At 40.7% G+C, this 23,051-nt stretch overlaps 1 protein-coding gene and 1 long non-coding RNA gene across 3 annotated transcripts in view; one reads left to right on the forward strand and one right to left on the reverse strand.

The window, feature by feature from the left end:
- LOC137416068 (E3 ubiquitin-protein ligase TRIM11-like) overlaps positions 1 to 23,051 on the forward strand; it is a 126,626-nt gene that overhangs the window by 61,748 nt on the left and 41,827 nt on the right. For both annotated transcript variants that reach the window (XM_068101596.2, XM_068101600.2), the window contains exons 3-4: positions 15,368 to 15,982; positions 18,319 to 18,417. In XM_068101596.2, the coding sequence (XP_067957697.2) occupies positions 15,413 to 15,982; positions 18,319 to 18,417 (669 nt within the window). In that variant the 5' untranslated portion in view covers positions 15,368 to 15,412. The remainder of the gene's footprint in view (positions 1 to 15,367; positions 15,983 to 18,318; positions 18,418 to 23,051) is intronic.
- Positions 8,890 to 10,163, reverse strand: LOC144889558 (uncharacterized). Its single transcript, XR_013621868.1, has 4 exons — positions 10,001 to 10,163; positions 9,758 to 9,910; positions 9,320 to 9,443; positions 8,890 to 9,099 (listed from the first exon to the last, which is right to left on the reverse strand). It is a non-coding gene; the product is annotated as an uncharacterized LOC144889558 (long non-coding RNA).

A 23,051-nucleotide genomic window follows, 5' to 3' on the forward strand; every position in this document is an offset into this window, starting at 1 on the left:
AAATTTGTCTTTTGTGCTTTGAAACATTGTATTTATTAATGAATAAACTTGCGTTTAGTTTAAGTAAAAATTTACCACATAAATATGATAAGTTCTGAAGGATATTTAGAATTTCCAGACTCTCCATATGATAAATTAGAGAATTGTCCGGCTTGTGATAGAGTGGGGCTTAATGATGAGGATTCATATAAACAATGTATTTTCTGTGATTTAATTTTAATTAATGATAATAAGAAATATAAAAAAATATATAACTCTTTTAAATTAGAACCAAAAATGAATTACTTTACAAGATTAATAAGAGAGATGAATGTTAAGTATTGTGATGATAATACACCATTTCTTTCAAGGGAAGAGACTAATTGTATTGAGGAAATGTATAAGGGTTTAATGATATTTATTATTCAAAATAATTTTAATGGAAATGTTAATACAAGATACTATATAAATAAAATAATGGATTATTTTGAAATTAAACCCGAACTCAGGATAAAATATAGAGTTTCTCAAATAGCTCAAAAAAAGTTGGATAACTTGTTTTCCAAATATATAAATGAATGATTTTTTACCCGTTTGGGAAAATAAGATAAAATTTAATAACCATAAAAACATTCCAAATTCATTGAGATGTCTAATAGTTGGTTCAAGCGGATGTGGAAAAACCTGTTTACTTTTAAAGATGCTCCTTGGTTCTAATTTTTTAGATTATGATAATTTAATAATTTTTACAAAGTCAAGTTTTCAACCCGAGTATCAACTACTCTCACAGGGTTTTAATGCGGGTCTTAAAAAGGAAGACATTATCGGTTTATTTAAACTTCAAAACAAACTAAATGATTATAATATTGATGATATAATACAATTATTTTGTGATACACAGAAATCAAAATCGAAACCCATAACTTGTATTCTCAGTGATAATACGGATGATATACCTTCACCTCAAGATTTAGATAAATCAAAAAAGAACCTTGTCATCTTTGATGATTGTGTTAATGAGAGAAACCAAACAGTAATGGATAGCTACTATACAAGAGGGAGACATTCTTCTTGTAATTGTATATATCTTAGTCAATCATATTTTCAACTCCCTCGACGCTCAATAAGAAACAATGCCAATACTTTTATTTTATTTAAGTTAAATTCAATAGATGTAAATAATTTTTGGAGAGATAATTGCTCTACGTTATGTAGTAAAAAAGAATTTGAAAATTATATGAAACACACGATTGGAAAATATAAATATATTGTTGTGAAACAAGATGAGATACTAAATGATATTTTTCAATAAATAAATACAGAAAATGAATACTGAAGAAAGAGAAAGAAAGTTTAAGGAACATCAACAATTAGTTTCAAAAGTTGTTAAACAACAGGAAGAGATAAAGAAGAAACGGAGACAGAAACTAACTGGTGAAGAAGCCTTTGAAAGAAAACAAGAGAAATTCTTTAAACCACTTTTGAAAACTCAACACCCTACAGTTCCCACGGTAGAATTTACTCCGAAAAAACTTCAAATGCTCAAAGATTTTAGTCAGATAACAAAACAAGAACTTGGTGAATTAGAATATGATGACGAGGGATTATTTCGGAAACTTGAGGAGGTAAATCAACCCCCTAATTATGTTGTGGAAGCTCTTCAAAACAATGAATATTCGGCGGGTTCAAAAACCAGAGCAGGTCTCATTCCAACAGAAGAACCAGCAGTGTTTCATCTTGTGGAAGAAAAGGTATTGATATTTAATGATGAATTGATGTTCTTGAGTTCTACTCAACCAAATGTTAAATTAACTCCAAGATTAATGTTTCTTCTAACAAACCCCGGATTCAGCGGTTCAAAATATTTTGAGGAACCACTTGATATGGAAAGAGAGGAAGATAGGGTATATATTGAGTTGCTAAATGCACTTGATTATGGAGTTTCTGTTGCTGGTAAAAGTAAGAAGAATGAGAAGGAGAAACATATTATTGATGCTTTAAGTAAGCTTGGTTCGGGTGTTAGTTTTCTTCCAAATGACCCATCACAATTAGTTAATAGGCTATTATTGTTGTTAGGTAGTAAGAAGGCTGGAAACAACAATTGTTTTAATGAATCCTCAGCCATTTTAGATCAGTTGATGAACATGAAAATAATTAATAAATGTCAATACAAAGATATTTTATTAGATATTAAATAAGATGAGAAGCACAATTCTTAGTTTTAATTTCACAACGAGCGATTACACAGCTTCATTCCCTTACCCACTACAACTTGACCCCCTTACCTCATATGAGGCATCTTTGTTGTCAATGGAAACTTACAATACCCTTTTTAATATCACAGAGAAAAACAACAAGTTTAGTTATAATCCAGGAAGTGGATATAAAACTATAACCGTTTCACCTGGAGCTTACGAGATTTCTCAAATATCTTCAGAAGTCTCTCGCCTTATGAAAGAAAAAGGTGATGAACCAAAAAATATTGTAATAGATATTCAAAAACACACTTCAAAATCAACTATTAAACTTAAAAATAATTATAAAGTTGATTTCACGATTGAAAATTCGTTCAGAGAGCTATTGGGGTTCTCTTCTAAAAAGATTGAAACTAACGGGACGTCTTACAGTGATAATGTCATTCAAATATCCTCCGGTATAAATTCAGTATTAATTCATTGTGATTTGATTGATGGTGCTTATAACGATGGAATAAGAACAAATACAATATTTTCATTCAGCGCATACTCAACCCCGATTGGTTATAAATTTAATATGGAACCAAAAAATCTTGTCTATTTACCTGTGTCAGGAAAAACCATATACAGAGTAAATTTTAGGATAACCGACCAAGATAATCGTATGATATCCTTTAATGATGAAATTATATCCATCAGAATTCACCTACGTGAAGTTTTTCAATAAATAAATAATGGTTATTGTGAGAAAACACGAGTTGGGAAAATATAAAATAATTACAGGGGATGGGATGTTCCTTTCACCATACTATAAGGGTGAAGGTATGTTTCTTGGGAGAGGATACTATAAACCAAAGCGACAACGGGGTGTGGGACATCAATTTAGAAATAAAGGAGATGGGATAATTGATACTCTAATGGGTATTGGTTCAACCATCCTTAAACATAAAGACCTAATTGGTTCAACTGCTTCTGCCGTGGGCTCTGTTGCGGGTGCTATAAAGAGTATAAAAGATGCTCAAAAGGAGTCTCATAAATTACAAGCAATCAAAGAAATTAAAAAAGGTAAAACTCAACTATCTTCACAAGAACGACAAAAAATCATTAAAATACTTGGGTCAGGGTTTCAACGATTTTAATGCTATATAAATACAAGTATGGAAGCGATTGATAGTATCTATGATTTGGATGATACGATTATCATTTCAAACTCTACTAAAAAGGAAGACTATTTTAAGGTAAATGCTATAACAGGAACAGACTGGAATTCAAACGGAACAAAAAGTTTTGAAATAAATAATCAACAAACTTACTTGAATATAGCTGATAGTTTCTTGCTGTGTAAATTTAAATTCACTAAGGCTGCGAATAATACTAATGCTACACTCGTAAATGATTTCTTCTGGAAAATGTTTGATAGTGTCCGCCTGTATATTGGAACACAAGAGGTTGAAGCGGTTGATTATGTCTCTGCTACATCTGAAATGATGAAATTTACACTATATTCGTTTAGTGATAGAATGGGTAAGGGAGCTGTTGAAGGTTTTATTCCTGATATGTCAACGGGTACAAACGCAGACCCTGGTTATAGTCAAAGGAAGTCAATGTATAATGATGAAACAAAAGCAGTGAATAGTTTTACCGTAGCAGTACCTCTTAAAGGTATATTTGGATTTTGCGATTATGATAAAGTTTTGTATGGGCTTAAAATTAGATTTCAACTACAAAGGAATGATAATGTAAATAGGTTGCTTTTTGGGGATGAAAATGCTTTTGGAGAAAATAATAAATTTGTTATTAATGATTTGTGTTGGTATATCAGTGAATATACTCCTAATCTTAAAACGGAAGAGATGTTAAATAGAAGACTTAACTCAAAGAAACCGCTAAATGTATCATACCTTAAAAGAAGATGTCAACACGTTAAACTGGAACACACTACCTACACTTGGAATTTAGGTGTTCTTCAAGGAAAGCCACGATACCTCTGGCTCATTTTTAAAAAACCAGATGGAGAGGACGGTACTAATAAGAATAATGCCCTGAGTGATAATGCAAAGGTGAAACAACTTCGGGTTTCTCTTGATGGCACATTTTATCCGCGAGATAGATTGGAAATTGATTGGGAAAAAAATGATTATGCGGAAGCCTACAAGTCCTACCAAAAGGTGTGTGAAAGTAATGGTAATAATGATCCTATTTTGGATATGGTTGCGTTTCAAAAACTTTATACAATCTACGCAATTGACCTGAGTTCTCAAAAGGAAACTATAAAGTCTAATCGAGTGGATACTTCTCTATACATTGAAAGAGGGGAGAGTGAAGAGGTTAATGCATATTGTTTGCTTTTGGAGGAAACAGAATTACAGATTAATACAGATAATGGTGTTATGATTAATATCACATAGGTTTTTTCTCATAAATAAATGGTTGGGGTATATGTTAATCAAATCAATCTTAATAAATTAACATCTTGTATTCAAAATCAAAAGCCTTGTATTATTAATGTTAATACAATTCAAAGAAAAGGAGCTGTAAGAATTGATGTTTTACTCACACACACACAAGTAAAAACACTAAATGATGTTGGATCACTTAAAATTAAAATGACGAAACCTATGTTAAAGAAATATTCAATAGACGAGTCAAGAGGAGGATTTCTCCCGTTTCTAATTCCTTTATTTGCTGGTTTAAGTGCGGCGGGAGCATTGACTGGTGGTATTTCAGCAGCGGTAAAAACTGCTAACGAAAGGAAGGCACAACTAAAAGCTCAAAAAGAATTGGAAAGACATAACAAGGAGTTGGAGAAACAAATTAGTGGAAGTGGTGTAATTGTAGATTTTGCTCAAAAACTTGAAAGTCTACCTGATAAAGCTAGATTGTTGGTTGGAGATATGCTTTCCTCTATCGCTCAAGCGGGTGTTAAACTAACTAAACGGGGTAATGGATTGTATCTTTCTCATAAATAAATGGATAAATGGTTTAAACAATTTGGAAAGAATACAACGTCAAATATAGAACTAGCTAAGTATTGTAAAACACTAAAAATTGATAATGTGGTTATTTGTATGAGAGATGAATTAACACATATAAATAAGAATACAAAGAATATTATTATGAATTTAGACACACAGAATGGTTCTCATTGGGTTTGTATTCATAATAGTCAGGATAAATATTATTTTGATAGTTATGGTATGCCACCACCTGTTGAAGTAATACAATTCTTACAGAATGGTGTTTATCAAACATTCCAAGTTCAAGAAATAAATTCTAAATGTTGTGGCCAATTATGTTTATATGTATTATTTCAACTCAACAATAATGAAAATTTTTATGATATCATTTTTTATCTAATATAAATGACCTATGTTGGAAAAGATGGTTCTATCTTTGGAAAATCCTCTCAGGATATTGATTTATCAAATTATTATACAAAGGCACAGGCTGAACGACAAAAATATAGTGTAAGTAAAAATATTAATATGAAGAATACTTATAAATTAATCAATTATCCAAACCCTACAGATGCGAATGACTTGATTAGATTCAGTGATTTATCACAATATATATCTTTAAAGAAAACAGCACGTTTTGTGAAACAAGTAAAATTTACAACCACAACACCTGGTTATACTGACCATACACCTTTCCTCATTGAATTTAACTACCTGCTTACAATTAAATTTTATAAAGAAGGACATTTAGTTAATATGCGAATTAATAAATGGGGGTATGATATGCCTGATTTAGGGTATAATTGGTCTTTTTCAATAAACATAGAAGACCTACATGATTTAAATCAGTCTCGTAAAGAAGAATATTATCCACTTGGTGAAGATAAGGATTTATGTGGAAGTACAATTAGTAAACAACAAATACGTGATTTTAAGAAAATAAAAATATATGATAGTATAGCGATGGTTCGCATGACAAAGAAGGAAGGTAATGAGATAAGGATAGAAAGCCGAGGAATACAAACCGATTTGGTAGTGGGAAGATGGGGTGGTATTACCTGTCATAATATTAATCTCACATATATTTCTGATACATAAATGGCAGGAAGAAGACTACAAGAGAATTATAATTTTTGTATTCAAGGATACCTACAAGAAAAGGGTGCTCGGTATTACATACCTTATGATTTGGAGCATATACATGGGAATTTTGTCATAAAAAACTGGCCTTATACTGATATTGTTAAACCCACAAATAGAGACTTGTTTAAAATATTAAATAAAAATGAACTTCTCAAAGTTATGAAATATAAAACTCTTTTAGAAATCGTCAACAAATCTTATTGGTATCCTATTATGAGAAAAATAATTATAGATACAAGAATATCTCAAAATCCAGATGAGTATATGTATAATATTCTTTGGGGTTCAAACTCAAGGGTAGCAAGGGATGAGGAAGGAGTTGAAGAAGAGAAGGAGGAAAGAGAGAAAAAGGAGAAGGAGGAAAGGGAGAGGGAGGAGAAGGAGGAGAGGGAGAAAAAGGAGGAGAAGGAGGAGAGGGAGAAAAAGGAGAAGGAGGAGAGGGAGAAAAAGGAGAAGGAGGAAAGGGAGAAAAAGGAGAAGGAGGAAAGGGAGAAAAGGGAGAAGGAGGAAAAGGAGAAAAGGGAGAAAAAGGAGAAGGAGGAGAGGGAGAAAATGGAGGAGGAGGAGAGGGAGCAAAGAGAGAGGGAGGAAAAATATAAAAAGATGGAAATCACTGAGATTCATAAAAGATTGAGTGTATTAAAGCAAATAAATCAATCTCAACGCACCGAAGAGGAAATTAAAGAATTAACAACTCTTATGAAGATAATGGTTTCAAAAATAAGAACGTCAATGTCTTCAATTTCAGAGATTTAAACGAGAAAGTGGTGAAGAAGAAGAAGAAGAAGAAGGAAAAGATTATGTGATTGATGATGTTGGTGTCATTGACTTTAGTTAGTTTTTATTTGTAAATAAATGGAGGAGAGAGTGAAGGCATTCCTTAGGATTCTTTATGTTTTAAAAATAAAGATTGAAATGTATATGTTGAAAACCAAAAAGGTTTTGATACTCTGTCGGAATTTTTCTGATAAATAAATATGAGTTATTGTCTCAAATGTAAAAAGAAAACTAAATCTAAAAATATCTCTTATGTTAAAGCTAAAAATAATAGAGTTTATCAAAAAGGAATATGTCAAGTATGTGGCTCTAAAAAGTGCCAATTCATCTCTCCTAAAAGAGGAGGAGACATACAAAAGTTTCTGTCAGGAAGTAAATTTACAACAACTGGAATTCCAGGGGAATTACACCTTCCAGGGTATTCTTTCTGTGGTCCAGGAACAAACTTGGATAAAAGATTAGATGAGGCTGACAATCCTAAACCTTGGTCTAAACCTACAAATAGGGTTGACGAAGTGTGTATGAAGCATGATATTGCTTATGGGAAAACCACTACGTTGACTGAAAAACATAAAGCCGACAGCGAAATGTTGTATAATTTGTCTTTGATACAAAATCCAACGTTGAGAGAGAAAGTTGATAGGTTTATTGTGAGAAATTTGATAAATGCTAAATTGAAACTTGGTCTTGGTTATTCCTCAAAAAACTATTAGGCTCTAATGATGCCATCAAGACTGAGGAGCTTTTGGCTGAAGAATTACACAAACCTATAATCACAAAGTTTAAAAGAAGGAAGGTTTATTCTAAATACACTGACCACATATGGTCCGCTGATTTAATTGAATTGAATAATGACAGGGGATACAGGTATGCTTTAACCGTTATTGATTTGAGGAGTAGATTTGCCTGGGTTGTCCCTTTAAAAAATAAAAGGGGTGATACTTTAATGTTAGCCTTTAAGCTAATATTTGATCGGGATAAAAGGAAACCAAAGAAGTTATGGACTGATGAGGGAACAGAGTTCTATAACAAAATATTCATGAAATTTCTTAAGGGGAAGGGTATTAAATTATACAGCACCTTTAATGAAGGAAAGGCAGTTGTTATTGAGCGTTTTAATCGTACTTTAAAAGAGAAATTATATAAAAAATTCACACAACTCGGTTCTCAAAAATGGGTGTATTTAATTCAGGATATTGTAGATAATTACAATAATACAGTTCATTCATCAACACAATCAAAACCATCAGAAACATTTACAAAATTAGAATATGAAAAGGAGATTAATTTGAGAAAGCCCAAGTTTAAAGTTGGTGATATTGTAAGGATATACAAATGGAAAAGCCATTTTGAGAAAGGTTATACACAAAAATGGACTAATGAATTATTTATAATCGTTGATGTAATGGCTACAAACCCTTGGACTTACAAATTAAATGATATAAATCGAGAAGAAATCTTGGGTTCATTTTACTCGCAAGAATTACAAAAAACAAAGCTAATAATTCATTAAACAACATTTCTATTCACCCCACCCATATTAGCTAATTTAATTCGTGGTAATAATAAAAAAATATTAAATAAATAAAAAATCATAAGCCACGCCCACACCGACCCCGCCCACACAGACCCCGCCCACACAGACCCCGCCCACACAGACCCCGCCCACACAGACCCCGCCCACACAGACCACACCCATCATCCCCCACCCTCCGTGCACCCCCACCCTTGACCCTTCACCCCCCTCATCCCACCCCCACCTTCCCCACACACACAAGGGGAGGGGAGGGGTGGGATGAGGGGGGTGAAGGGGCTTTGGCAGGGGTGCACCTCCCCGTTCCCTCCTTTATTCTCTTTTTGTAATTAAGAATTAAATAATTGTAAACAAAACAAATATATATAAATATTGAAAACATTAAAATCTTTATATTATTAAAACATTTTTCTTGAGGTATACATTCAACTTCTCCCCAGCATAAGTCATCAATTTCTTCCCAGCACAAGTCAAAGGTTGGTTCAGCAGATGTCTTCAGGTTTTGAATCTCTTTCTATTAAAGACAAGAGGGGAGAGATATTTATTTCATATTTATGTTCCATGTCAAAGCGTCTTGAAAAGCGCTATACAAAATAAATGTATTATTATTATTATTATTAATATAGGGTCGGATGCCCTTCCTGACACCAACCCTGAATCACCTCTTACGATGCGCAGGGATATGGTGTACCTATTATAAACGGTGAACCACACACACGTACACACATGCTTACCTCGAAAAAATCCAGCTTAGCGTCCAGATCGTCGAGATGAAAATTAAGGATATCACAGGATGACAGGAAATAACCATTCCTATGGAGTCCAAAATCGTCCCACTCCAAGCTTTGGTCTTCGAGGCTGCAAACAAAATAAGGAGAAATTACTATGCTGAAGTAAGCTTGACAAAACATCACACACACGCACACACACACACATTCACAGATACATACACACACACATACACACACACACACATGCATAGATACATACACACAAGAACACACACATACACACACACACACATACACACACACACACACACACAATCTCATTTTTTCATTTCTGTTCCTCACAATTCGATCTCTCTATTTTAATCACAGACACACATGCACACACATACACATACACACACACACATGCACACACCTCTCGTTTTTTATTTTCTATCATACCTTTCACGTGAATTTTCTAAGAACGGTGAAACATTGAATTCATTCTGAGCCCACCATCTCGGAGGTAGGTTATTCAAACCCGTATTCAGTTCGTTGTGGAACTCTTGAGAAACAACTTGAAATTCTGCCAGGATATTTACAATATTTGAATTGCTGCAATGAATAGGAAAAATAAATTATTAGTTGTATAATTAATCACATACAAAGCTCTCATTAACAGTGTTTAATACCAAATGAACTTACCAATGTCCTGGCGAGTATTCTTCATCAGAGGAAAGACTGGAATAAGACAAGCTCATCTTCGTTCACAATGTTTAAATGTCCCATTCGGAGACCTCTCTTTTTATAATGAACAAAATGTATTTCGGGGAACTGAAGTGCTTGTCAGCTTTTGGAAACTGAGGGCGTGTGTTTGTGAAAAACAGGAAACAAGACAAAGAGAATTCCTTGGAAGTTATCCAAGTGAAACAACGTCATTTCTCAACAGTGAGCTATTAATTAGAAAAGGTTCGAGTGGTATATAAATGGAAAACAAAATGAATGTAAAAAATATCAAATAAGTATAATTGAAAAGGCAACTGGTAAAAAAGTTCACAAAACAAATAAGAGAATTAATTTAAATACCGGTGAGTTGGATGAGACGGTGAGGAGAGTTGTAGGAGAATTAAATTATTTCCCACGCATAAACAAATATTTGTAGGGTCGTTGTTTGAGTGGGTTATATTCACCAGATGATATTAAGAGTAAAAGGTTAAACGGTCCATAAGGTCAGAAGGATCACAGGTGTTTAAGTGGTCTAATGAATAAGGATAGCATGTCAAAAGGTTAGAAGGTTCGTAAAGAAAAGGGTGAGAGAAATATAGGTGTTTAGGGTCAATGAGGGAGGGAAAGAATTAATATGGAAGTGAATGGGTCAAAGATTAATCTGCCAGATGATATGTAGAAGAAGGATGATAGGTCTATAAGAGAAAACAAATATTTGTAGTGTTTGAGTGGTCTAATGAACAACATTAAGGATAGGTACTACAGACAAAAGGTTCATAAAGATGAGGGTGGGAGAAATAGAGGTGTTTATGATTTTTGAAAAAGACAAGGGGGTAAATGACATTAGATAGGGATTTCCCATGTTAAACGGAGGTGTCCCAGAAGCAACATTATTACACTACTGGCCCGGGGATCTGTGATCGTCGTACTTGCCAGGGCGAGGCATACCGGGTTAGGCAGCTGACGGAGGAACAGCTCCCGGAACAGGAATGCCGGAGAGTGCTCGCCGAGCAGTGAAAGCATGTAGTCCATTCGCTCGGAAGGGCGCGTGTCGCCGAGCTCAGGCAGGTCGAGCAGGCGCCGTGCGCGTTCCGCCGATGGGAGGGCGAAAGCGTCGAGGAGAAGCTTCTTAATCGCGCCGTATTTGTCAGCGGCTGGTAGGCTCTCGAGGAGGCTCAGGGCGCGGGTCGCGGTGGCCGAACCGAGCACTGCTACCACATGGTGGAAGCGGGTGTCGTCGGCCGTGATGCCTCGCAGGGCGAACAGGGAATCCGCCTGTGCGAACCAAACCGCTGCGTGAGCCTCCCAGAAGGTAGGCAGTTTAAGGGCGACTGCCGTGTCCATGTCGGTAGGTCACCAATGAAGGAGCTGGGGCTCCCACGTCGATCGGAAGAATGGACGTGACAAAAAGCTGGAATTCATCTGAGTTGCTTTAATCAAACCAAACACTCAGGCACTCTGAAAAGCCCGTTTATCGGGCAGCAATATATATACATATTATCCCGGAGCGTTTGCCCAGGAAAGGCGAGAGGGGGCGTGGCCCAGCGTCCTGGCTGCGGCCTGGCAAGTTGAGGGCGAGCCTGCCCGGGCGTCCTGGACGAACCCGGCATGGTGATCGCTCCGCGTCCTTGATAGGTGCAAGGCGATTGTGAAAACCCAGCGGTAGCCGCTACAGCTGCCATTTATTTTTGCTGCCACAATTCAACTGTACATCAGGGCTGGATTTGTTCTACAGATGTTCCCCAATCACCTGGAAGTGACAAACCAACTGTGTAGTGGGTGTTGCACGAAACCATTTTGAGCAGATTCTGGCTCCTGGACTCACAGCATCAATGTTGGCTGAGAAGAAGCCCATGAAGAATTAAATGAATGAATGAGGAAAATGCAACTTCAGCGACATACGACAATCCATTTCTTCAACTAGGCTTTTATCATATCTTGAACCAACTCGGCAAAGTTGGCTGCTTTGTGATTCCCCAGGAAATTGTGGAGTACCAGTTTGAAAGCCTCCCAAGCACCCGGCCACCTGAACCAGGCAGAAGTAACGAGTCATTCAGATGCTTCTTCGGCTTCTGCCACACCTTTGCGACGGCGAATGGCATCGACGTTCGTTCCCCATTCGAACATTGTGTCAGTCCGGAAACGCAAACAGTTTAACATATGTGTGGTGTCCATGTCTTGTCTTGGTCGTCCACCTTGCAACTGAAGTAGTGCTGGTATGCGACCTTGAGATGATTTGTTGTGTTTTTATCTTGCCAAAACGAAGTTTTTGCAAGATGTATTAGTCAGCTTGTATGTTTGTTTTTTTGTTTGTTTTTTTGTTCTTTTGTTTTTTTGTTTTTTTGTTTGTGGTTAATCATTTTTTTCCCACGTTTAGATCACTCTGTAGACCACAGTTATTATTGGAAACTCCTGTAACTTCGCATATCAGAGTCCTATAGAGATACCCTTCAGCACACAAAATTTTGAAGGTCAAGGTCAAAGGTCAAGGTCACTTTGTGGTCAATCATGGAGGTCGACGAAACCCTTATTTTTTGAGTAACTTTGATCGGATCGTCTCCAAACTTCATGGGAATCTAGTATATGGTCCGGCGCTCAGCTGATTAGTTTTTGGTGGCGATCGGCCTTGACCTTCATGGTTAGCGCTGGAGGTCGAAAATGATTGACCCCAAGGTCAAATGTTGAAATCGTAGGTACCATATCTTCGCATATCTTCGCATGTAACTTCGCATATCAGAGTCCTATAGAGATACCCTTCAGCACACAAAATTTTGAAGGTCAAGGTCAAAGGTCAAGGTCACTTTGTGGTCAATCATGGAGGTCGACGAAACCCTTATTTTTTGAGTAACTTTGATCGGATCGTCTCCAAACTTCATGGGAATCTAGTATATGGTCCGGCGCTCAGCTGATTAGTTTTTGGTGGCGATCGGCCTTGACCTTCATGGTTAGCGCTGGAGGTCGAAAATTATTGACCCCAAGGTCAAATTTTGAAATCGTAGGTACCATATCGAGTAATACCTCATATGAATGCCCTTGATGAGTGCTTCCCAGACCTGTAAACAGTTTGACGCTATGACGTCATTTGATGACGTCATGACGAAAAAACGGAATTTTCATGAAACAATTATTTCCTCAGTTCTCATCAAAATCTTTCAATATCTCGTGGGCAGACATTCCTCAAAGAGTCGCTTCTAGTGGATAGCAGTTCTGTTCACCTCAGTGTGACCTGAAGCAAGTCACTCATGTTCACATTTTGGCAAGATACGGTTCACCCTGTGGGTGACATATGTTTTTATTTTTCCGTTGGTTACGAGGGAGGCGTATACTTGTCACATACGTACAAAAGCAGTCTGTACTGTCCAGGCACGTTTGTCCATTCACATCAATCTGAAAGAAAATTATATTAAATTATAATATTGAAGTATACACAGTATTAAAAGAACACTCAAAATACATAAAATTGGATTTCCAATCTTTTCTGTAACTAAAAATCATTCTGTGTTGCGTTAATTATGATTTCAGATTTGAAATCCGCATACTCTAATTCGTCCAAGACACATATCTTTACCTCAGTAGCATATTTGTTGTTGACCAGTGCTAGTCCTCATCTAATTATTACGTCCATCACCTCGAGTGGATGGAGGATATGTTTTCACCCCTGTCTGTGTTTGTCTGTCTGTCTCTTTGACTGTGAGCAGGATATCTCAAACCATTATGGACGGATTCGGATGAAATTTGGTGGACTGGTTGGTTGTCTGAGAAGGACAAATTGATTAGATTTTGGTGAAGATCCGGATCGGGATCCGGATATTAGAATTTCTAAGTGATTCTTCATCATTGAGATAGATTGTCAAAAACGATATACAGCACGATATTTCAAAAAAGTTTTGGCCAGATTCGGATAAACTTGGTGGATGAGTTGGGTAGGTGACAACAACATTTGATTAGAGTTTGGTCCAGGTCCGGTTGCACATATACTGTAATCAGTGTGATACAAAATGTAAACTGTTCAGCCTGGCAGAGGTATGCACTCCACCAAGGAATGCGGAGGTATGTGCTTTACCAAGGTATGTGGAGGTATGTGCTTTACCAAGGTATGTGGAGGTATACGCTTTACCAAGGTATGTGGTGGTATGTGCTTTACCAAGGTATGTGGAGGTATATGCTTTACCAAGGTATGTGGTGGTATGTGCTTTACCAAGGTATGTGGAGGTATATGCTTTACCAAGGTATGTGGAGGTATGTGCTTTACCAAGGTATGTGGAGGTATGTGCTTTACCAAGGTATGTGGAGGTATATGCTTTACCAAGGTATGTGGAGGTATATGCTTTACCAAGGTATGTGGAGGTATATGCTTTACCAAGGTATGTGGAGGTATATGCTTTACCAAGGTATGTGGAGGTATATGCTTTACCAAGGTATGTGGTGGTATATGCTTTACCAAGGTATGTGGTGGTATGTGCTTTAAAAAGGTATGTGGAGGTATATGCTTTACCAAGGTATGTGGTGTTATGTGCTTTACCAAGGTATCTGGTGGTATGTGCTTTACCAAGGTATGTGGTGGTATGTGCTCCACCAAGGTATGTGGAGGTATATGCTTTACCAAGGTATGTGGTGGTATGTGCTTTACCAAGGTATGTGGAGGTATATGCTTTACCAAGGTATGTGGAGGTATGTGCTTTACCAAGGTATGTGGAGGTATGTGCTTCACCACGGTATGTGGAGGTATGTGCTCCACCAAGGTATGTGGAGGTATGTGCTTTACCAATGTATGTGGAGGTATGTGCTTCACCACGGTATGTGGAGGTATGTGCTCCACCAAGGTATGTGGAGGTATGTGCTCCACCAAGGTATGTGGTGGTATGTGCTTTACCAAGGTATGTGGTGGTATGTGCTTTACCAAGGTATGTGGTGGTATGTGCTTTACCAAGGTATGTGGTGGTATGTGCTTTACCAAGGTATGTGGAGGTATATGCTTTACCAAGGTATGTGGAGGTATGTGCTTTACCAAGGTATGTGGAGGTATGTGCTTCACCACGGTATGTGGAGGTATGTGCTCCACCAAGGTATGTGGAGGTATGTGCTCCACCAAGGTATGTGGTGGTATGTGCTTTACCAAGGTATGTGGTGGTATGTGCTTTACCAAGGTATGTGGAGGTATATGCTTTACCAAGGTATGTGGAGGTATGTGCTTTACCAAGGTATGTGGAGGTATGTGCTTCACCACGGTATGTGGAGGTATGTGCTCCACCAAGGTATGTGGAGGTATGCGCTCCAGTTATTTATGTGAATATAGTTGCTGTGTCAATACTTTAAGTTTGTCTAATTTTCAATCTCCATTTGCAGGTTTCAATTGAACTCTGCTGCACGCTCTTCTCTGACCTCAAGGAGATGGCTACAGCTTCTTCTTCTTCTTCTTCTGATTTTGGAAAAAGTTTGGATGCACCCACCTGCACAGTGTGCCTTCAAATCTACAAGGAGCCTGTTGGTTTGCCATGCGGCCACACGTTTTGTCGTGTGTGTATAGAGAAATACTGGGGGAGCAGGGAAGCGAACACAGCCTGTGTTTGTCCAAATTGTCGTGAGGTTTTTGCACAAAAACCAAAACTCAAGAAGAATGTCACCATTGCCCACTTAGTGGATAGTATTGTGAATCTGAACAGGAGAGTGAAATCAGGGGTCAATGAGAGTCACTGTGAGTTTTGTAATAAAGAGGCAGCCAAGAGGTGTGTACCTTGTGAGATCCTCTGCTGTGAGCAACACCTGAAGCCTCATCAACACAAAGGGCACAAAATGGTGGATCTAGGAGTGAAGACTAAGGAACTAAGATGCACTGAACACGGAAAGCCAATCCAACTCTACTGTAAGGATGATGGGAGCTTGATGTGCTTGATGTGCACAGGTGGAAAACATCAGAACCACAATGTTGTTGCTGTGGAGATTGCTCATGCTGAACTAAAGGTGAGTAAATCAGGTAAATCAGTGAAAATGGTTATTGTATGTATTTTATACAAACTGTTTTTGTATGTATTAGGTTTGTGCATAGGCCTGATTTTTTTTTTAACTCTCCGATTTGCAATTATCTATTTCTTATAAACTTATTACGTCATGTTTGTGGAATATTCCTCACAAATGTGAGATTTCTGAGAATGAGTGTCTCTTAAGAATTATTACTCCCGCCAGGGAGTAATGCAATCGATCGTGTCCGTGTGTGTGTGTGTGTGTGTGTGTGTGTGTGTGTGTGTGTGTGTGTGTGTGTGTGTGTGTGTGTGTGTGCGCGTGTGTGTGTGTGTTCGTGTGTTTGTGAACAAGATATCTGGAAAAGTTCTGAACGAATTTGGATGAAAGTTGGTGGGATGATTGCCCTTGGGATAAGGAAGAATTCATTAGTTTTTGGTGAAGCTTAGGATATTATGCCGGATCCAGGAATTTTTTGAAGGATTGTTTGAAGGAGGATAGGGCTCTTTTTTTTTTTTAACATTATCTTCTATATATTCTATATTTAACATTGTGATATGAAAATAGTTTTCATATTTGTTGTAAATGTAGTTTAAACTCGTGGTTATGCGTTAGAGCGGTGTATTTTGTTAGCAGCGTCGTCTTCAAGGTTCTTTTTTTTTTTCTAATAAAGACATATTCTGTCATTTTAAAACCACCAATGTGTGTATTAGGTTTCCCCGTTTCATAAAATGTATCGTTTGATACGTATAATGCTTTAAAACTGGTTTTTTTTTTTTGGTTTTTTTTTAAACCTCAGAAGAGATATCAACATTTACCTCAGCGAATGTCAATAGCGGTGTCAGCATTTGATGAACTTATAAAGACTTAGGTGAGTTATAAGTGTGACCAGCATGTGCACGGGATTCTTCCCAGAAGAATGAGTGGTCGCATTAGCGTGTGCGACTTAAAATGAGCGAGTTTTGTTTTGACGTTTGGGCCAGTTTTACATGTTGTATCCCTAAGGAATGAAACGAACGTTTTCCTGGCTTACAATTTTAATTTGAAGTCACACATGCCTCAAAATACACTCACTTATACAGAATTGAACGCTGAATCCGAAAATGTAAGTGAAATTGCCTTGTCTTTTTTTTAAACATTATCTTCTATATATTCTAAATATATATCTGTGCAGTGTCTGTGTTGTGTTGTCACTGAACTACTCCCTCAAACTTTTGCGAAATCGTACTATTCCAACTTGACCCACGGCGGGAGTATGCGCTCCACTGAGTGGCGTTCTAGTTTATCATGTGCTGTTGTTGATCTTTCACCTATGAAAGACGTGAAGGTGAATGAATAAGCTTTTCAGGTGACCAACTGATAATATAAAAAAGTGAAATTGTTGATTTTACACAAACATGACAAGGGTTCAGAGCCCACGATTTGAAGCAGTTTATTTTGGAATAAGGAAGAGCTACTTTTTCGGCCGAGAGCTACTTTCAATCTTCCATCACAGCAAAAAAGGCTGTGCCATAATATAATCTCACTTTAGCCACGTCTCACGTAATTTTTTTTTAATTTTTTTTTTATACTGAATCGAGGCTCGTGAAAGAGCTGACAACCGCGAGGGAAAGACAGTACAGGGGGACCACGAGGGAAAGACAGCACAGGGGGCCCACGAGGGAAAGACAGCACGGAGGGACCACGAGGGAAAGACAGCACAGGGGGACCACGAGGGAAAGACAGCACAGGGGGACCACGAGGGAAAGACAGCACAGGGGGCCCACGAGGGAAAGACAGCACGGAGGGACCACGAGGGAAAGACAGCACAGGGGGACCACGAGGGAAAGACAGCACAGGGGGACCACGAGGGAAAGACAGCACAGAGGGACCACGAGGGAAAGACAGCACAGGGGGACCACGAGGGAAAGACAGCACAGGGGGACCACGAGGGAAAGACAGCACAGAGGGACCACGAGGGAAAGACAGCACAGGGGGACCATGAGGGAAAGACAGCACAGGGGGACCACGAGGGAAAGACAGCACAGAGGGACCACGAGGGAAAGACAGCACAGGGGGACCACGAGGGAAAGACAGTACAGAGGGACATAATTATATAATTATGTAAATGTGGAGTGATGTAATCATGACCTTCAAGACCGTTGAGAAACAGTTTTAGGAGTTAATATCGTTCTGGGACTTTTCTCATTTATTATTATAAAATTGAACAATTCCCATCATCTTCACTGTGCTTTATCTTACGAATGTATACATTTATATAATTTGTGCAGGATGTTCCTTTTTAATCCACCACAGAGGTTCACGATTCTTCACTTCTGTTGTTTCTTTATTCTGTGCAGGGTGTTTTGGCTGCAAGGTACTATCCTCGTGTATCACAGTCAATGCAGAGCGTTGCATCCCAACTACAGCACGTTCAGGAAGAAGAAGAGAAAACAGAGGTGGGAATCACCAAGGAATGGATGTTCTTGAAAACTTGGAAAGGGTCATGCCATCTACCCCCCCCCCCCTTCCCCATTTAAACTGGAAGGAACTCTAGAGTGGTGCTCACTCACGCCATTATGTTACTCTTCTAATAAATCATGGTCGTTTTGTAATCGGATCTCATGTATGATAACAAAAATATATAAGTGAAACAAGTCAGGAGACGACGATGGTTCACGAGTGAGCGGTATTCAATGACAAAGGACGGACTATAACCGAAACAGGCCTGGACTGGGGGGTCGGGGCCCACGTGGCAGGTGTCGGCCCCCGACATGCCTATTTACATGCCCCCGACAATAGGCGGTGTACATGCCTATTTACATAGGGCCCCAATGCGCTGCGTGCGCAGGCCTTTAAGAGCCAGCTGTACGTAATTGTGTGTGGTGCTGGCCTGGAAATGTCAAAACGAAGGTGACTGACCTTGAAATGAGATAGAAAATAATGTATAATCAGTTATGAGGTTAGTTAGCGACACAATACCGAAAATTCGGTTAGATTCCGACAACATGAAAATTTGACCTTTGTGACCTTCAAAGGTCAAAGGTCGAAGATTCTGAAATTTGTTGGAAAACTTGTATTTCATGATGTATGTGATAATATAAGATCATGTATGACATTTCACCCTATCAGGAAGCGAACAATGTAATAAAACCATCAAAAATCGACTTTTCTAAATTTCGTGACCTTGTGACCTTGACCTTGGGGCGAAAATGAAAAATCGAGCTCTGTGGGGCTAGACACATGACATTGGCCTAACCAAATACTGAAACCCCTGTCAGATTCCACCAAACCTCTCGGAGAAGATGTAGCTTGAACTCGATTACCCCCTAAAAAGATAACTTTTTCGGGCGTGGCTCCGCCCACAATGGGCGCAATACGCCCTCTCTAGGCAGGACACAACTAGATAATGATATCAACCTCCGACCCAAGTTTCATCAAGATCGGATGATATCATCGGTTAGTTATGCTGCGGACAGACAGACACACAAAGAGAAAGACGCACACACATGACGAATATAGTGGTCACTGTAGTGAAATCGTATCCGTACTGAACCCGGGTGGGGATGCTCGCTGCTCGCTGTCATTGTTGTCCCCACTAGGGGCGTGACTATAAGACCCATTGCTGTGTCAGTGCTCCGAGACTTCTCCCTTGTGACATGTTACATCGGTAGCCTCGTTAATGGTACGCCTTTATAGAATATCTAGCTTGCTTGCATTGACTGATATGAATGGCTTTATGAGATGTCGCATCGTATGCTTATTGTGTATTTCTACTTACAGGAATGATGTGATGATCTAAATGCAATTAAACCAAACCGTTGGACTAAAAGTTGTGCGGACCTGAATGGTTTTCCACAACACTTAATTGCATTTATGATCTGCTGACATGGCTGGCAACAAGACGTTGACGGTGTCCATTTTCAGCGCCGACCCACAAGCCACGGACGGAGGCTTGCAACTCAAGCACTGGCTCAAGCAACTTGAGCATCTCTTTAATGAGCCTGATACCGCTCCGACGCCTGCCGCGAAGCTGGCAATATTACACTCAAAAATCGACTACCGGGTCTACCACTCGGTCGCTCAATGCACGACGTATGATCTTACCGTCGCGGAGCTCAAGCGGCTTTATATAAAAGAAAAAAGCCCTGTGTATGCGCGTTATTTGCTGCAGACGCGACGGCAGCAACCCAACGAGCCTATGGATCATTACGCCCAGGAGCTCCGGCAGCTCATGCTGGACAGCGCCCAGCCACGGACTCCCGAGCAGGCTAAAGATGATGGACTTTTAGATGCCTTCATAGCAGGGGTCTCCTCTCAGGAACTACATCTCAAACTCTTGGAGAAGACCGACCTGACCTTCGCTACGGCGGTTGAGCAAGCGACGGTGTATACTGAAGCGCGGATGCAATCGAACGCCTATGATCGCACGCGCCTTTTGGCGGGCACCTCACTACACGCCCGGCCGGAGAGGACCGCTGACGAGGACGTGGATCCGCCTGCTGAACTCCGGGATGCTCCGGAGGATGACCCTACCCTGACAGCTGCCGTTACGACCAGCAGACCCAAGGCCTTGCGCGGGGCCGCATGTTTTTTTTGTGGAGGGCCTCGTCATGCCCGAGTCGTGTGTCCGGCACGTGACGCTATTTGCCATTTGTGCTCGCTAAAGGGACATTACGCGAAAGTGTGCAAGAAATCGGCACGCGGCTCGCGGCCCTTCGACGCGCGCAGCCGCGGTCGCGCAGGCGCGGCAACCTTGAACGGGCTTGTAGCAGAACCCACGAGCCCAGCGCCTTACCCGTCTTCGATGGGGAGGGCCTCTCGCTGCGGCCCGCTGGGCGCTCAGACAACCTTGACTGGCGCCACCGGAAAGCCACCACCGTCTCATTCTCCATCGGGGACAAAGGCCGCGTCCTTGGCCAAACCTCGAGCCACGCAAGGGAAGAAACAGCTTTCGAATACTACGGAAGCCCTTTGTCAAAGCGACCAAACGAAAAAGGCGATTTCGAATACTACTACGGAAGCCTTATGTCAAAGCGACCAAACGAAAAAGGCGATTTCGAATACTACGGAAGCCTTTTGTCAAAGCGACCAAACGAAAAAGGCGATTTCGGCTACAACGGAAGCCTTTATCTGCCAGGAGTGTCAAAAGGCGATGTCAAATACTACTGAGGCCTTTTCTCATCGGATTTTGAATCGCGAAACACCGGAATGCTGGGGAAAGCCCTCTGATGACGATAATGGATTCCCCATGGTCAACGCAGACTCCGGCCACGATCGCAAAACTGCTGCTGGTGTAGGATCCACCCGCGAGGCTGGTCCGACCCATTCGGGGGGCTCAGTCCCGCTCCCAGCTGCCTCGTCTGGCCTGGCTCAAGCCCTTATTCCCCTTATGGTTGAGGGCCATTGTGTTCAGGCCTTGGTGGACACCGGATCTACGGATAGTTTTATCGACCAGCGACTTGTGCTCAGGCATGGATGGCGGATCGGGCGGTCTACACGACGGATCTTCATGGCATCCCAGGGACTCCGGCTTAGCACAAAAGGGGAATGCCGATTGAAACTAGTGCTAAAGGGACGGGTTTTCCCTGATGTACACCTTATGGTTTTACCCGCATTATGTGCTGATATTCTGCTAGGACACGATTTTCTTAAGCTGCATGGACGTCTGGTAATGGAGTTCGGTGGGCCTGACACTCTTGTTGTGGGGGCGGACGACGCGCTAACGGTGTGCGCCCTAGCGCAAATGGACGTCCGTCCGCTTTCGCTGTTCCCCAATCTAACCTCCGACTGTACCCCTGTCGCGGTAAAATCGAGACGCTACTCCCGCGCGGACATGCAATTCATTGCGGACGAAACGACTCAGCTCTTGAAAGACGGCATCATAGAACCTAGTAGGTCACCGTGGCGTGCCCAGGTCTTAGTGGTGCGCAGTGAGGCCCATCGCAAACGCATGGTAATCGACTATTCCCAAACGATTAACCGCTTTACACAGCTGGATGCCTACCCCCTTCCGGGGATGGACGCGCTAGTGCAACAGGTGTCCCAGTATTCGGTCTATAGTACTCTCGATCTCCGTAGTGCGTACCACCAGATCCCTATCTCTAGGGCGGATCGTATCTATACCGCTTTCGAGTCGGGGCAGCGGTTGTACCAATTTACACGATTGCCCTTTGGGGTGACGAACGGGGTCGCTTGTTTTCAGAGGGCCATGGATGACCTCGTTGCGCGGGAGCACTTAACCGATGTTTTCGTCTACCTCGATAACCTTACGGTTTGTGGATATGACCAGGGGCACCATGACGCTAATCTGAAGCGCTTCCTTGAGGTCGCGCAACGGTATCACTTAACTATGAACGAGGATAAGTGCCGATACTCCCTACGCACAATAGATCTTCTGGGGTACACCGTGACCCATGGCTCTGTCTCTCCGGATAAGGAACGTCTGCGACCTTTGCTCGACATGGCCCCTCCCTGCGATCGGGCTTCCTTGAAACGTGCCCTTGGGCTGTTCGCCCATTACTCCAAATGGGTGCAAAATTTCTCCGCGAAACTTCGCCCCCTTGTGGCCTGCGACACCTTTCCCCTGAGTTCGGCCGCATTGACGGCCTTTGAAGGACTTAAGACCGACATCGCCCGAGCCGCCGTAGCAACCATTGACGAGAGCGGCTCGTTCGTCCTCGAAAGTGACGCCTCGGATCAGGCCATCGCGGCGACCCTCTCCCAAGGGGGACGTCCCGTGGCTTTCTTTTCACGGACTCTTACCTCCGCTGAGCGGCGGCACTCGTCCGTTGAAAAGGAAGCGTATGCGATCGTCGAGTCTATTCGGCGATGGCGCCCGTACCTACTCGGGCGGAGCTTCCAAATCATCACGGACCAGCAAAGCGTTGCGTTCATGTACGACACCTTACACGCCCAGCGCATTAAGAACGAGAAAATCACTCGCTGGCGTATCGAACTCGCCGACTTCTGTTACACCATCAAATATCGCCCAGGGAAGGATAACCAGGCCGCCGATGCCTTATCGCGCCCCACTACATGTGCTGGTATCACCTCGTTGGAGGGCCTACGGGTGCTGCATGCTACTGCGGGC

The sequence above is a fragment of the Myxine glutinosa genome, chromosome 1 (genome assembly GCF_964187855.1).
Source record: "Myxine glutinosa chromosome 1, kmMyxGlut1.1, whole genome shotgun sequence".
Taxonomy (NCBI): domain Eukaryota; kingdom Metazoa; phylum Chordata; class Myxini; order Myxiniformes; family Myxinidae; genus Myxine; species Myxine glutinosa.